The sequence below is a fragment of the Solanum tuberosum genome, unplaced genomic scaffold (genome assembly GCF_000226075.1).
Source record: "Solanum tuberosum cultivar DM 1-3 516 R44 unplaced genomic scaffold, SolTub_3.0 scf00236, whole genome shotgun sequence".
NCBI classification, from domain to species: domain Eukaryota; kingdom Viridiplantae; phylum Streptophyta; class Magnoliopsida; order Solanales; family Solanaceae; genus Solanum; species Solanum tuberosum.
The window spans coordinates 461,064-475,185 of NW_006239160.1; the positions used below are offsets into that span (position 1 = coordinate 461,064).

A 14,122-nucleotide genomic window follows, 5' to 3' on the forward strand; every position below is an offset into this window, starting at 1 on the left:
AGTCCTTCCTAACTATCTTCCTAGAGTCCCTCCCGACAGGGAGATAGACTATGGAATCTATGTCCTTCCTGATAGTCAACCCATCTCTATTCTACCATATAGAATGGCCTCAACTGAGTTGAAAGAGTTAAAAGAATAGTTGAAGGATCTCACTTATGAGGGTTTCATCAGACCGAGTGTCTCACCTTAGGGTGCTCTTGTCTTTTTCATGTGAAAGAAAAACGGTTCCATAGGATGTGTATTGACTATCGCTAGTTGAACAAGATCACCATAAAGAATGAGTATCCCCTCCCTAGAATTGATGACTTGTTCGACCAACTTCAGGGTGCCACTTGTTTCTCTAATATAGACCTCAGATTCGGCTATCATCAGTTGAAAGCTGAGAAAGTGACATCCTGAAGATGACTTTCATGACCTGTTACAATCACTTTGAGTTCCTTGTTATTTCCTTCTGTTTAACTAACGCTCTTGCAACATTTATGGATCAGAGACTTAATTTAAGTAGTACTTGGATATGTTTGTTATTGTTTTTGACATCGACGATATCCTAATCTACTCCAGAAGAAAGGAGGAACATGTCAGTCACCTCCGACTAGTTCTCCAGACTCTCAAGGTCAAAGGACTGTGAGTCATTTTCAAAGTTTTCAAAGTGTGAATTTTGGCTGAATTCTGAGGCATTCCTAGGTCACATTATTTCCAATGAAGGTATTCAGGTTGACCCATATCCCCAACTGATATAAGGAGTTTAATAGGTTTGACTGGTTACTATAGAAGGTTTGTAGAAGGGTTCATCAATTTCTTCTCCTTTGACTAAGTTGACTCAAAAGAAGACTTAAGTTGCAATGGTCTAAAGATTGTGAGAAAAGCTTTCAGGAATTGAAAACTAGTTTGACTACTGATCCAGTGTTGATTGTTTAATCGCTTTATGACATTTATGATTGGAGAACAAATTAAGTTTCGGAGAACCTTCTGATATATAGCTTTTACCGATAGAGATTGAAACAATTATTGAAAATAAATTGTTTTCTGATTGTTTATATTCTTGTCAAAAATTGGAGTTTACTATAAAGATTAATCATATCCATATTAGATAGTGCTTTATAACTTTTCCTTATTTATTAGGGGTGTTTGCGAATGAATGGAATCAAAATTGAAAAAATAATATATTGCTATAAATAACTGATATACAGCTCAAAACCATATATTTCAAGTATATTATCACCTCATGTGTTTATGTATTATTGGATTATATTAAGCTTATTAAGTGTCTTATGTTTGTAGGAAATGTGCTGGATAAAAACGGACAAAAAATACTAACAAAAAATCTATTTATGAGCTGACATGCCTGCATTTTCAATTATTCACATCCGAACATGAGATTGCATTAGCATTGCTACTAAAAACTGTTTATTTCTAAGAGCACTTTTGTAAAATGACTTTTTCTAAAAGTGCTTTTGAAAGAAAAAAAAAATTGTGTTTGGCTAATTTATTTGAAAAATAATTTTGATAAGCAAATTGTGTTTGGCTATTTTTTTTAAAAAGTGTTTTTGAGAGTCAAACTACGTTATAATATTAACATGATAAATTAAATATAATTAAAAATATCGAACAAAATAAATTTAAAAATCACTCCACAAATCAAACCACTATATACGAAAAATTCACCACAAACATATTGTTGTTACAAAATAAATAAAGTCCATATTTTTTATCCTACAAAAATATTGTTGTTACCTTTATTTTTAATCCTGTAAAATAATATATAAAATATAAAAAAAAAAATATATATAAAATATAAAATTATATATAAAATGTTGAGTTGATTTGGTCTCATATTAACTTATTTTTAGTTAAAATCAAATCAACCAAAGTATAGTCGAATTTTTTTTTTTCAATACCAAACCACAAGTCTATTTTTTTTCAATTTGACTCAATTTTCAATTCAATTTTATTCACCCCTAATCTGTTTTTTTTTAAACTCAATTTTCGATTCAATTTTGTTCACCATATGCGAAACTGCATTCAAAGTTATACCAGTAAATGACTGATGTCAGAATTTATATTAAATCAATTGACAGCGCGATAACAAATTTTTTGTATATATGGAGTATTTAGTTTGTTCTATATATTTTTTCTGTTTGCTATTTGTACATATTCGTTGGCCATTTTACTAGGGGAAAAAAACTTTGACCAGCCTTGCAGAATTCAGCTTTCAAGTAATGCAACAATATAATATAATTGAAGGAATCAAAGCTTATTTATTATATATGGTTGATTAAAACAAAAGAATTTCTTCTCGATACTTATACTAATTATAAATAGACAAGATGAAGTTACTTAGATGGTAGACACTCACTTTTTTACATCTAGCATTGGCTTCGAGTCACCAAATCAGCAAAAAAGTGAATACACACAAAGAGTAATCGTTCTCATAGGGAAAAGCGGGGTGGGTTTGAAATATTTTAAAAAAAAATTCACACGGGGCAGATTGCGGATTGGGGAAAACAATACTGCTTGTATGTTGTGGATTTTGGAAATACAGTGTAACTTTTTTCTTTTCACTTAATTATGACATAATTAAGAAAATCACATAGCAATATCCAGTATCCTCAAATATATTTTACTTTACGGAGAAAAAAATACAAGGTTGAAATTTTCTATAAACTCACTACTCATCTAAGCACTACATCAGAGCATTGCTTTCTTATACTGTTTTTTATTTTCATAAATAAAATGGGGCAGATAACAAATGTACAGAGCAGAAACATCCTAAATCTCTAACCTCCCTCAGTAGCCATACTTTGTCCCTCTCGCGAATTCAGTTTCTGCTATAATATACAAGGTAGCGAAGATATACCAGGAAAACAACGATTGCATCCAGCTAGAAAGTGTTACTGTCACAGCTTAATGTTCTTCTCTTTACCTACAAAAGATGACATTTAAGAAAGGTTTAGAAATATGAGGTACAATTTCTAAGGATCAAGAATGTGTAGAACAAAACAGCAATCTCACCAAATATATTTGTTTTTAGGGGGAACCTTAAAGACGACCCCTTCAGTTTAACGTCTCTGAGATGCTTACTCCTACTTGGTTTCTCCGGTTTTGCCAGACCATTGCTGCTTTCTCCAGCCGAGGGAACATTTCTTTTCTTAACCTTTTCATGGTATACAGCAGGTGGTGCAAGCCTCAATTGAGGGATATTCTCTATTTGCATAGACTGGTGGGTTTTTTGAAGATTAAGGAGGAGGTCAAACTGCATAATTTCACATGTGATCAGTCGAGCCTAGATTTTTGGGGTGCAGGGGTAAGGACATGGGAGTATCAAGCATAGAATTATTAATAGTGAACTTTCATACCCTTGAAACAGACTGAAGTCCGTAGGAGTTGTCGAAACCATCATTCTCGTGTGGAAATAGACCAGTCCTACCATTTGTTTGATGGGATTTTGATATAGACTTCACCAATACATTCTGCACAAGCATAGATTTACTTCTCAACTTCTCCGAATTCTTTCTTGGCATACAAATAGGACATCCTGTTGAGTTACCCCTGATTGATGCTTCACTTTCCTGAGGTTCACATTGCTGATGTGTTGCATGACCACAAGTAAAAATTTGAATGCTAGAAGCTGAGAAATCTTTTGTGAGGGGACAGTTACAAATGCAACATAGGAGGTTCCGAGGTGCAAATCCATGAGAAGCTCCTCGTTTCAGTAAGCTCAAGGAGGAATATGTATCATCTTCAATCAATGATTTAGCAGTATCCTGTAACAATGTGTGAAAGAAGAGTATGAAAATACTTGTCAGAGATTGGTAAATTACTTTAAGCGTCCAGATCTGAATCCTTTATCAGAAAGGAGTCTAGCCTTGAAGAGCTAGAACTTGTCAACACCCACCCACCCAAACACAAAAAAAAAAAAAAAGGAAAACTCTGGAAACCTAGAAGGCCTTTACAGGATAAAATGGCAAGTAAAAAGTTTAACGCAGTCATATTACTTTGCTGATACGAACTTCATTGCACTAATTCCAATGAAAATTACCAATTTTTTATTTCGTTTTCTAATTAGCTGTTCTGGTTAGAAATCAAGAATGATGATTGTGCTGCATCTCCAGCTACTCGGACAAAATAAATCAAGCAAGTACTGAAGGATCAGTCCCTTGAACGATTGTTGCAAAATCAACTTCCACATTGAGGTTCCTAACATAGAAGTTCAGGTATTTTGAAATTGGGCATCAAGCAACAGAAAGAGTTGCTTCCAAAGGATGTCACAGATGCAAGAATACAGACTTCAACTCATGCACAAGAGGACATTAATTATTTTTCACTTCATATTTTCATCAATTAATCAAAGGTTTCCTAGTGAGAAATCGAGAGACATAAAAGGTTTAACACATTGAGTAGCCAGATATGGGAATTCTTTCTACAACCAATTAAAAAAAAGGTGTAGGCCAACAGATGACATTCAGACACCAAACAACAAGGAAAGACCTATTTAAGTAAATGTTCACAACCAATTTACAATTTTAGATCGTGTGAATGGATGATGAACAATTGACATGCCATTTATAATTAACAAAAAAAAAAAAAAAGGAGAGATGAAAAAGAGACGAGGAAACCTACCAAAATCCGCCTCTCAAAGTCATATGTTCCAAGCATCCCCAGTATAGTAGGTTTGAAATCACCAAATTCCTGTGTCTCATTATCAGAAAGAAGCTTTAATATGATCCTCGGGAGGCTTACATATCCAATCATTCCTTCAACAATCTCTTTGATAAACACAGAGAGCAATTTCCTGAGGATGTGAGCATTTCTATGAGATTTTGACACCTTCCACTGAATTTTGCAAGCCCACTCGCCTTCTTGCACACATTCTTCTTCTTTATATCTTATTATATGATCATGTGAATCCATCAAAGGCTCACAAAAACTGTACAAGGAATAAAAAGAGGGAATTAATAGGTGATGCAGATGAATTTTTTTAAAATCAAGTAAACATATTTTCATCCATTAACATGGCCATATTGGCAATATGCAAGGGATATGCCAAAAAGTAAAGAATCTACAAAACATGATTCTCTACAAACTCTACCCAATCATCTATACAACCAGCAACTTTCTCTTTACACCAAAAGAAAATGAGCAATCGGAGATTACTACTCATCAACTGAGAGAAGCTCAACTCTCTCCAAACTAACCACAATAACGCAAGCGGAACCATGTTCCAAACTCTTCGTCTTCTCCTCCTTCTCCAGCTCTTCCAACTGAACACCAACTCTCTCACAGTTTTTGGCATTGCCTAATGAGTGTCAAACCACCTATATGTATCCATCATAATCTCATGGTTAACCCACATGTAGAAGAAGATGATCCATGTCCTTGCCCCTCTCCTTACACATGTAACACCAACTGATGCAGACAAGCTTCTGCTATCAAGATCAACCCTCTAGTGACTAGCCAAGTGAAAAAACACATCATCCTCGGCACCCTTGGAACACTTGCATGGGAACAAACTCCTCCTTAACCGAAAGTTCCTCAGGAAAAGGACGTACAGAGAACATACCATTATTTCCCAGGCCCCACCACCAAAGATTATCCACTGGATTGACTTTCCAATGAACAATGAAGTGGGGCTAACAATCTTTGAAACTCACCCATTTCCCAATCTTGAAAATTCCCTCTACTTTGTGTTCCTGAATTTGTTGAATTGTCAAGCCTCTTTGGCAAGAAAGTTTATACAAACTCTGAAATCCACATTTCAATAATATGTTCCCACACTAGCTATGTCCCCAAAATTAAACTCTCTACCATCTCCGACCTTGACTGAGAGATCTTCCACAAAATTATCCTATCCCTTCATGATATTCCTCCACAAACCATAACTGAAAGGCAAAACGATATCTCTAGTTTTCCAACCCCCTCCGTAATTTCCATATTCATCAACTATCACCCCCCTCCACAAAGCTTGTACCTCCACCCCAAAGTGGCCCAAACCTCCACAACCATTTTCCAAATAAAGCTTTATTAAAAACTTATAAATCTTAATTTTAAGGACTCCCTATTTTTTAGGAACTATGATAGTCTCCCACCACATGCCAAAGAAAATTTCTCTGAATATTTCCCAACTTTTCAGTGACCAATGTCAAAGCATGAAACAAAAACATGTAGTATGTTGGAATGTTCAATAATGTGCTCTTAATAAGCACTTCTTTTCCACCTTTGGACAAATATCTTTTCTACCACCCTGCTAGTCTCTTCCAGAGGGCCTCCCCGCTAGTCTTTCTCAACCCTCTAAAGAACCAGATTCCACACCGTATGACTAAGTTGCGCGGACTCTTCATTTTTGTTTTCACACCCGTGTTGACACGAGGCGGGTGCAGGATACGTGTGGGATTCGGTCAACCCACATTGGATACTTTGTCGACAAATTTTGGGGAAAATTGAGATTTTGATAAAAGATGAAATAAATTTAAGACATGAGAAATGGCATATAGTCCCTTTGTCTCTTGTTTTAGCTTTTCCTGTTGGTCAATATTCATTGTTTCATATTTCAAGCCAAATGGAGAGAAACAAAGAATTCAAGTGGTTGTTTACTTGTGTTCCGACTTATGGTAGACAGTGGCAACGCTCTGTAAGGAGAGTTGGTGGAAGGCCTTGAATGACTTTCTTTTTCTTTTTTGGAGGGGAAGAACTAGAGAGCGTGAAAGAAGAAGTTGGGGGTCTTTCAAAGTTTAGAATATTTTTAAATCTCCATTTTATAATTTTGGATTGTTTAGTCGAATCCCCACACCCGTATCCATACCTTGATCCATACCTCCGAATATTAAAATTTAGATTTTGCCGAATCCGACCCTTGGATTTGCATCCGTGTCGGATACCCGCCCCTAAGTCCAAGCAACTTAGCCGAATGATCCTTGTTTTGAGGCACCTACCAGTACTTCAAGATATCTAATCGAAGAGCCCCAACTCTACAATTTTGGACTCTATCAAGCAATACAATTGTTGAGTCTCGCATCGGGTGAGATGAAATTAATTGGTTTTCTTATATGAACTTGAGCCATCCTCCCCTCATGCTAAGGTAAATTTAACATGGTATCTAAGTCGGGCCTCCAGTGTTGGGCCCCTAGACAGATTGTTCACGCTCCAGTACCGAACTATGTCCCCGACTATGTTTGGACGTGCGATGGGAAAGAGGGTGAAAGAACACTCCCACATGGGCGGATGATGAAGTGACTTGGACTCTTATATGGCTATGGACAATCCTCCCCCTTAAGCTAGTGTTTGAGGTTGAGTAAAGCCTAAGGTCTATTTAGCATATTATCAGAGCCAAGATCATCCCAATTTACTATTTACCAAATGTTGGGCGCCCATCATATATTGCTCACGCTCCAGATGTCCAGTCTTGGGTGTGAGGGGTGTGTGAGTCTCACATTGGGTGGGATGAAGTTAATTGTTGTCCTTATATGGACTTGAGCAATCTTCCCTCATGAGCTAGATTTTGGGGTTGAGTTAGGTTCAAGTAGGGCTGGGCATAAATATCGAAAAACCGAAATACCGAACTGAACCAAATTATTTTGGTATTTCGGTTTCGGTTTCGGTTTCGGTATTCGGTATAAATTTTCGTATTTTTCGGTATTTCGGTTTGGTTTTCGGTATGTGACTTTTGTATTATTCGGTATTTCAGTTTACCGAAATATATTATATTATAATTATAATATATATTAATATTATATTAATTATTAAATAATAAATATTAGTATATGCACAATTGAATTAGGTCACTGAATAACAGTGACCACGCTTCACTTTTAACTTGAGTTTTCATTCTTCTTAGGCACCGCTTTCTCTGACCGGCTTTTCCCACTTCCACTTCCGGTGGCGGTGCGTCGACCAGCGACCGGCCGACTAGCAGCCGACCAGCAGAAGCCGCCAGCCGACCAGTAGCAGCTCCAGCCGACCAGCAGCAGCCGCCAGCCGACCATCGAAGCAGCACTCCAGCAGGTAGTGCTTTTTGAGAGTGACAAGCCTATGGTTTCTGTTGAGATAGGACATGGAAGTGTACTAATGCGGCATCTTAGTACAACAGGTAGAGAAGAAGAATCAGAAGCCAGCTCTCTTTCCGTTGACAACAAGCACCATTCTGTTAGTGATGCTTATTCACGATTGACTACCCTCCTGTAACAAAAAACCGAACTAACAAAAACCGAACCAAAATAATATAAACCGAACCGAACCAAAATAATTCGGTTCGGTGTTCGGTACACGTGGTACAAGAACTGAAAACCGAAAAAAAAAAAACCGAACCAAATTACCGAATTCCCAACCCTAGGTTCAAGATCCATTTCTTTACACCAATGTTATGCACCTCTCCCACAGGAATAATCTCACACTTCCTCAAATTAATTTTAAGGTCTGACACTGCCCGAAACCAAATAAGAACTTGGCCTAAATAGTCAAGTTAGGTCTTGACTGCATCACAAAAAACCAAGGTATCATCTGCTAACAAGTGTGACATTGAAATTGCCCTTACACTCCCAACTACAGCATCGAAACTCTTCAAGTAACCCTCCAAGATAGCTTTATCCATCATCGTGCTCATAGCTTCCATAACAAGAATAAACATCGGTGATAGAGGGTCTCCTTGTCTCAATTCTCAAACCCCTTGAGCTCCCAAAATGCCGCACGGGTTACCAACCACCAATGAAGAAAATCTCACCCAAGATATACAAAAGCAGATCCACTTCCTCCACCTCTCCCCAAATTGCATTTGAAGCATAATGGAATCTAGGAATTTCCAATTTACATGATTCATTAGCCTTTTCAAGGTCAAATTTGCACAACACACCGAACATCCCTTACTTTTATCTTGGATCCACCACTTCGTTTGCCACCAAATTTACATCCAAAATATGTTTGCCCTCCACAAAAGCATTGTGTAGTGGAAAAGGTCTCATCCAGCACCTTCTTAAGTCTAACGTAAAATATCTTAGATATAATCTTGTATATGCTTCCCATCAGAATCATAGGTCTATAATCCTTTATGCTCATCGCTCCATCACATTTAGGGATGATGACAATGAACGAGGCATTCATACTTCTTTTGAATTCACCTCTATTTTGGAACTCAACAAAGTATCAATAACATCAGTTTTGATCGTATTATTGCTCGAAAAAAAAACGAAAGAGAAACCATTTGTGCCCGGAACTGTCACTCGCACAACACTCCACAACTTTTTTCATCTCTTCCTCAATTGTCCTCTCCTAAACCACAAATGTAGTCCCTCCACTCTGCTTCCTCTTTAGATAATTTTTCATAAAAATCTACTACTGCCCCTTCTACTTCCTCCTTCCACACATGGCTCACCCCATCGACCTCCACCAAATTTATAACATTCTCCTATTTGCGACTTCTATCCTGTGGAAGAATTTTGTGTTAGAGTCCCCCTCCTTTAACCATAACTCCCCTCGATTCTGCCTCCAATTGACCTCTCGGGCAAAAACCAAGTCAGTTACCTCCCTTTCCCATCCTTTTTTCCTCTCTTCTAACTCCCTCCACACTATTATCCTCTCCAAATCCCCTTACTTCGTTCATACTTTCCCTTATCTTCACCTCTACCCTCCCAAATAAACTCTTTATTCCACAACCTTATGTAGACTTTAAGCAATTTCAACTTCTTGGCTAGCCTAAAAGATGGCCTTCCCTCCACCACATAACTACTCCACCAGTTAACAACTCTACCCCGAAATCATCCACAATTAACCACATATTCCCGAATCTAAAAGGTGATCTCATTTGTCTTCCTCTACTACCATTCAACAAAATAGGTGAATGGACTGAGAGTAGCCATAGAAGAGGAACCTGAATCACATTGGGTGCCAACTCCTCCCAAGAAGTAGAAGGATCCATTTCAATGCTCACTGATTTGAAATCCATTGAGTACATAGAAAAGAATATTATGGATAGAAAATAGCTCAAAATCATGTTTTATTTGTCCTGAAAAAAGAAAAACTCTTTTTACTTATCTAAAAAACTAATCCTGAGGAACAAATAAACATGACTTCCAACTACCACACTTTTAAATTAGATGTTATTATATACAATTTATGCACAAAAATACATGAGTTCTAACACTTGCTTGATATTAAATGTCAGTATCATGTTTTATTTGGCTCCTATCTAAGGAAGTTGTCCTTACACAAGACAATCTGATGAAAAAGGGGATAATTTTATGTCCGAGATGCATTTTTTGTGGAGAACAAGCAGAAACTGTTCGGCATTTGTTCCTTCACTGCAAGATCACATGTCAGATTTGGAGGCTATTCATAAACCTTAAAGGTTTCTCCTGGACTATGCCAGGAAAGGTTACAGAGGCCCCTTCAAAGTTGGGAAGAAGCTGGGTTCTGGCAAGAAGCAGAAGTAGGTGGAGAATCATACCAGCCAGCATATGGTGGACAATCTGGAAGGAGAGAAATTCTAGGTGTTTTGAGAACATAGAAAATAGTATAGAACAAATCAAATTGAATTGTATCTTGATTCTATGTTTTTGGTGTAGTCAGATTCGGTCTAATGATCATGTATCTATTATTGATATGTTAGATTCATTATAGACATGGGATCATAGGATCTGGATTTACTTGTAATTATGGCCCTAGTACAGCCCAAGTACTGATCTGTTTCTATCAATAGGCACAAAGTTACCAGTTTAAAAAAAAAAAATGTCATTCTCATGTAAATAAAAATAAGTTTCTGATTGGTTATTTTGATGTATTTTTTTCACTGGGTTTGAATTTCTGAATTTCGATATAATTTGGAATCCTTGTAGCTGTAGTTGTTTTACTAACAAAATATGGATTGCTATATTTTCTGCTGTCATGTTTACTTATAACATGGAGTTATCCAGTTATAAGTTTCATATTTAGAAGATTTCAGATCAAAACAAACATATATGGAGCATACTTATTTTGATGAGAAATAATACTTGTAGATGGAAGTTACTTAATTTGGGAACATGTGGAACTTTGAATAAGCTTTCCAGATCTACAATTTGTTTTATTGGATTGAATTTCTATTACATGCAGAACATTAAGTAGTTAGATAAGTTAAAGAACTTGTTGTATTTTCAATTTCAGTGATATGACTAAACAGGGAGATTTCTAATTAAGGATCTTGTGAACTCATAAACCACTGAGATGCAACACTTGATTAAGGAAACTAAGACCAGAATGATTATTGAAACCTATAATTATTAGTATTCATGATGTAACTAATTACAATTTCTAATTTTATTCAGCAAAAGTCTGTTGGCTGCTATCTCAAGTAGTCATGCTGCAGTTCCTTAATGATTATATGCCCTAGTCTACGGACATCTAAATATGTTCACATGAAGCTAGAGATCATTGTTCAGGAGGTGTATAACCCAATACCAACAGGAATACAAACCTGTCGAAGTGAAATAAGGAACTAAAGATTTCAAGTGGCCTGAAGGGAAGCAGTTGCCACTAGAATTTGAAGTCTTGCTATTGAAAAACTGGGCAAACACGAATAGTAAAGGCAAGTAAGAGTAAGCAAATAAAGGACATTGGCTTACGAATCAAGCAATTGAAACCACAGACTCTCTGCTTCATTGGGGTCCAATCGAGGGCTGTTCCTCTGGCACAGTCCAATACAAGTGCGTAAAATCTCTATTATGTCAGTGACCTGAAACAAAATAAGATGTTAAAGGACTAGACCTAACAACAAGAAATCTTATCATGGAAGAAGAGTTTAGAGGGAAAAACCTCTTTCTTGCTCAAAATAGCTTTGAAATGCCCCGGAGCCGTACCACAATGTTCACTTTCAACAGCAGAATCAAGCAGGATGAATTTATCATTGAGCGAAGATATAACAAGCAAAAGGGCACTTCCGATGTCACCAACCCTTTCTAACAAGAAAGCAGCTGCATCTATAACTCCATACTCCTGGCATAAATGCAAGCAGCGCTCCACCCTGTAGCTTTCGGAAGTCTCCAAGAATCTGAGAACTGACTTACGCTCGTACCTACATAATAGCTACACAAAAAAAAAATTATAAGGAAGACGTTGCACTTAGATGGCAGTATAAGAAAAAATTGCATCTACAGAACCAGTCAGGATTTTACAACCTCCTTTCAGAGTGTGATTCGTCGTTTCCAATGTGGTTAATTGCTATTAGGCTTTTTAGGAAAGTTCCCCTCTGCCTATGCAGTTAGCTCGACTCCAGGTAAGACTCTAAATGGAAGCGGCTTCTGGAACAGACTTTTAAGCAAAAGCTCTATATTCTGGTTTTTTTTTATGACAAGGGAAACCCGCAGCCGCTACCCTTTGGGTGTTCACATGGTAAATCCCCTGTCCTATGCAATAGCTCGCAAACCACATAGGAGAGGTAACCCGCACTAGGTAAGCCTGGTGTGACGAGCTCGACCCAGAAGGCAAACCCCTTGCTTTCGTTGGCAAGGGGTTTTGAACTTGAGACCTATAACATGGAAGTCCCAAGCCCAAACCACTGGACCACCCTGAAGGGTTCTATATTCTGTTTTTTTCGACATATATTCTGGTAGTTATAGTCACTAACAGCAGATGGTTGAACTAAAAATTGCCCAATTAATTTATTTAGATCAATAAAACAGAGACCGAGATAACAAAACTAATACAACTCTAGAAAAACAGACTGCCAAGTAGTCAAACCTATCTGTTGGAGGTAAAAGAGAGGGTCCATGGAAAATATCAGTATCTGTAGGATGAATTTAACCAAAACACTCATTTCAAGATAGATAATGGTAGATACATCAGGTTCTGGTCTTCTGGAAAGATAAATGGCTCGGAAATAACACTCTAAAAGAGGAATTCCAGTAGCTATACCTTTTGACCTCATCTCTACATGCTGCCAAATGGAACTTAATTATTAGAAGAAACACTCAAGATTGGGAACTGGAGGAAGTAGTAAATCTTCTGGTCAAGGCTAGAAGTAGTAACAGTCAACCCCACTCATGATGGACAAGTTGGTGGAGCTGTAGTGAAAATGGTATGTTTACAGTGAAATCGTGCTATTTCAATATGTTCAGCAGCAGCAGAAATTAGAAGATTGGCCGCGGAAGCTAGTGTGGAATGTCAAAATTCCTACCGGAAACGCTTGCTTCAGCTGGATAGTGTTATCTAGTGCTTGTTTAACACATGAAAATTTGAAAAGGAGGCTCTCATCAACAGTAGGTGCTATATGTGCCTATAGCACTCTGAAGATGCATCTCGCCTCCCTATATCACTGTAGGATAGCAAGCGAGATATGGAGTATGTTCTTCTGCCTTTTTGGGGTACACTGGGTAATGCACTTTCAAAACAAACTAACGAAGTCTACAGAAATTGGGGGCAGTGGGAAGTTGGTAAGTCCATCCGGAAGATATGGCATATGGTACCAGCTTGTACTTTTTTTTTTTTGAGAAGGTAACAACTTGTATTCTATTTCCACAAAAACAGAAACCTGCCACAAGAAGTTACAGGTCTCCTAATTACAATTGAGGAGGAGTATCTAGAAGATCTTCAACCCTTTTTAACAAAAATTTACAATGATCCTAAGACATCCATACTTGATTCTAGATCTTCCCTATACTCCTGTTTACACCAAAAATGAAACAAAACTAAGCACTTCATCTTCATCTTCTGGATATTGTTGCTCTTGTTTTGATGGCACCTAAGGTTTCTTTCTGTCCAAGCAGCCCACCAGATGCTAGCTAGTATAATTTTCCACCTATCCTTATGGTCTAACAGGTTAGCATAACTGCCCCAGATCTTCAAAGTCTGCCCAGTTCAGGCCCTTCTTACTTAGAAACATTTCCCATAGTTGAAGGGTAATCCTGCAATGTATAAAAAGGTGGGTTACGGTCTCAGCCTTTTCTTCACAAAAAAAACACCTAGGACTTAGATGTATCCCCCTTTTCATGAGGTTTTCTTGGGTTAAAACAGCTTGTTTGGCCACAAGCCAAGTGAAGCAAGAAACTTTATAAGGAATTTTGACTTTCCATATAAGCTTCCAAGGCCAGTCCTCAATCTGATTATCATAAGGGTTAAATTTTTTATAGGCCCCTTTCACACTGAAACTACCTTGACTGTGGCC

The 14,122-nt window shown here is 37.4% G+C and overlaps 1 protein-coding gene across 4 annotated transcripts in view; it reads right to left on the minus strand.

Annotated features, from left to right (window-relative positions):
* Positions 1 to 2,586: 2,586 nt before the first annotated feature.
* The window catches only part of LOC102585973 (vacuolar protein sorting-associated protein 8 homolog), a 33,461-nt gene continuing 21,925 nt past the window's right edge, over positions 2,587 to 14,122 (minus strand). For 3 of the 4 annotated variants that reach the window (XM_006356851.2, XM_006356850.2, XM_015313189.1), the window contains 6 exons: positions 11,776 to 12,045; positions 11,586 to 11,695; positions 4,621 to 4,927; positions 3,357 to 3,764; positions 3,013 to 3,253; positions 2,587 to 2,923 (listed from right to left, as the gene is read on the minus strand). In XM_006356851.2, coding sequence (XP_006356913.1) covers positions 2,898 to 2,923; positions 3,013 to 3,253; positions 3,357 to 3,764; positions 4,621 to 4,927; positions 11,586 to 11,695; positions 11,776 to 12,045 — 1,362 coding nt within the window. In that variant the 3' untranslated portion in view covers positions 2,587 to 2,897. The remainder of the gene's footprint in view (positions 2,924 to 3,012; positions 3,254 to 3,356; positions 3,765 to 4,620; positions 4,928 to 11,585; positions 11,696 to 11,775; positions 12,046 to 14,122) is intronic. The other variant, XM_006356852.2, reaches the window with a different exon arrangement.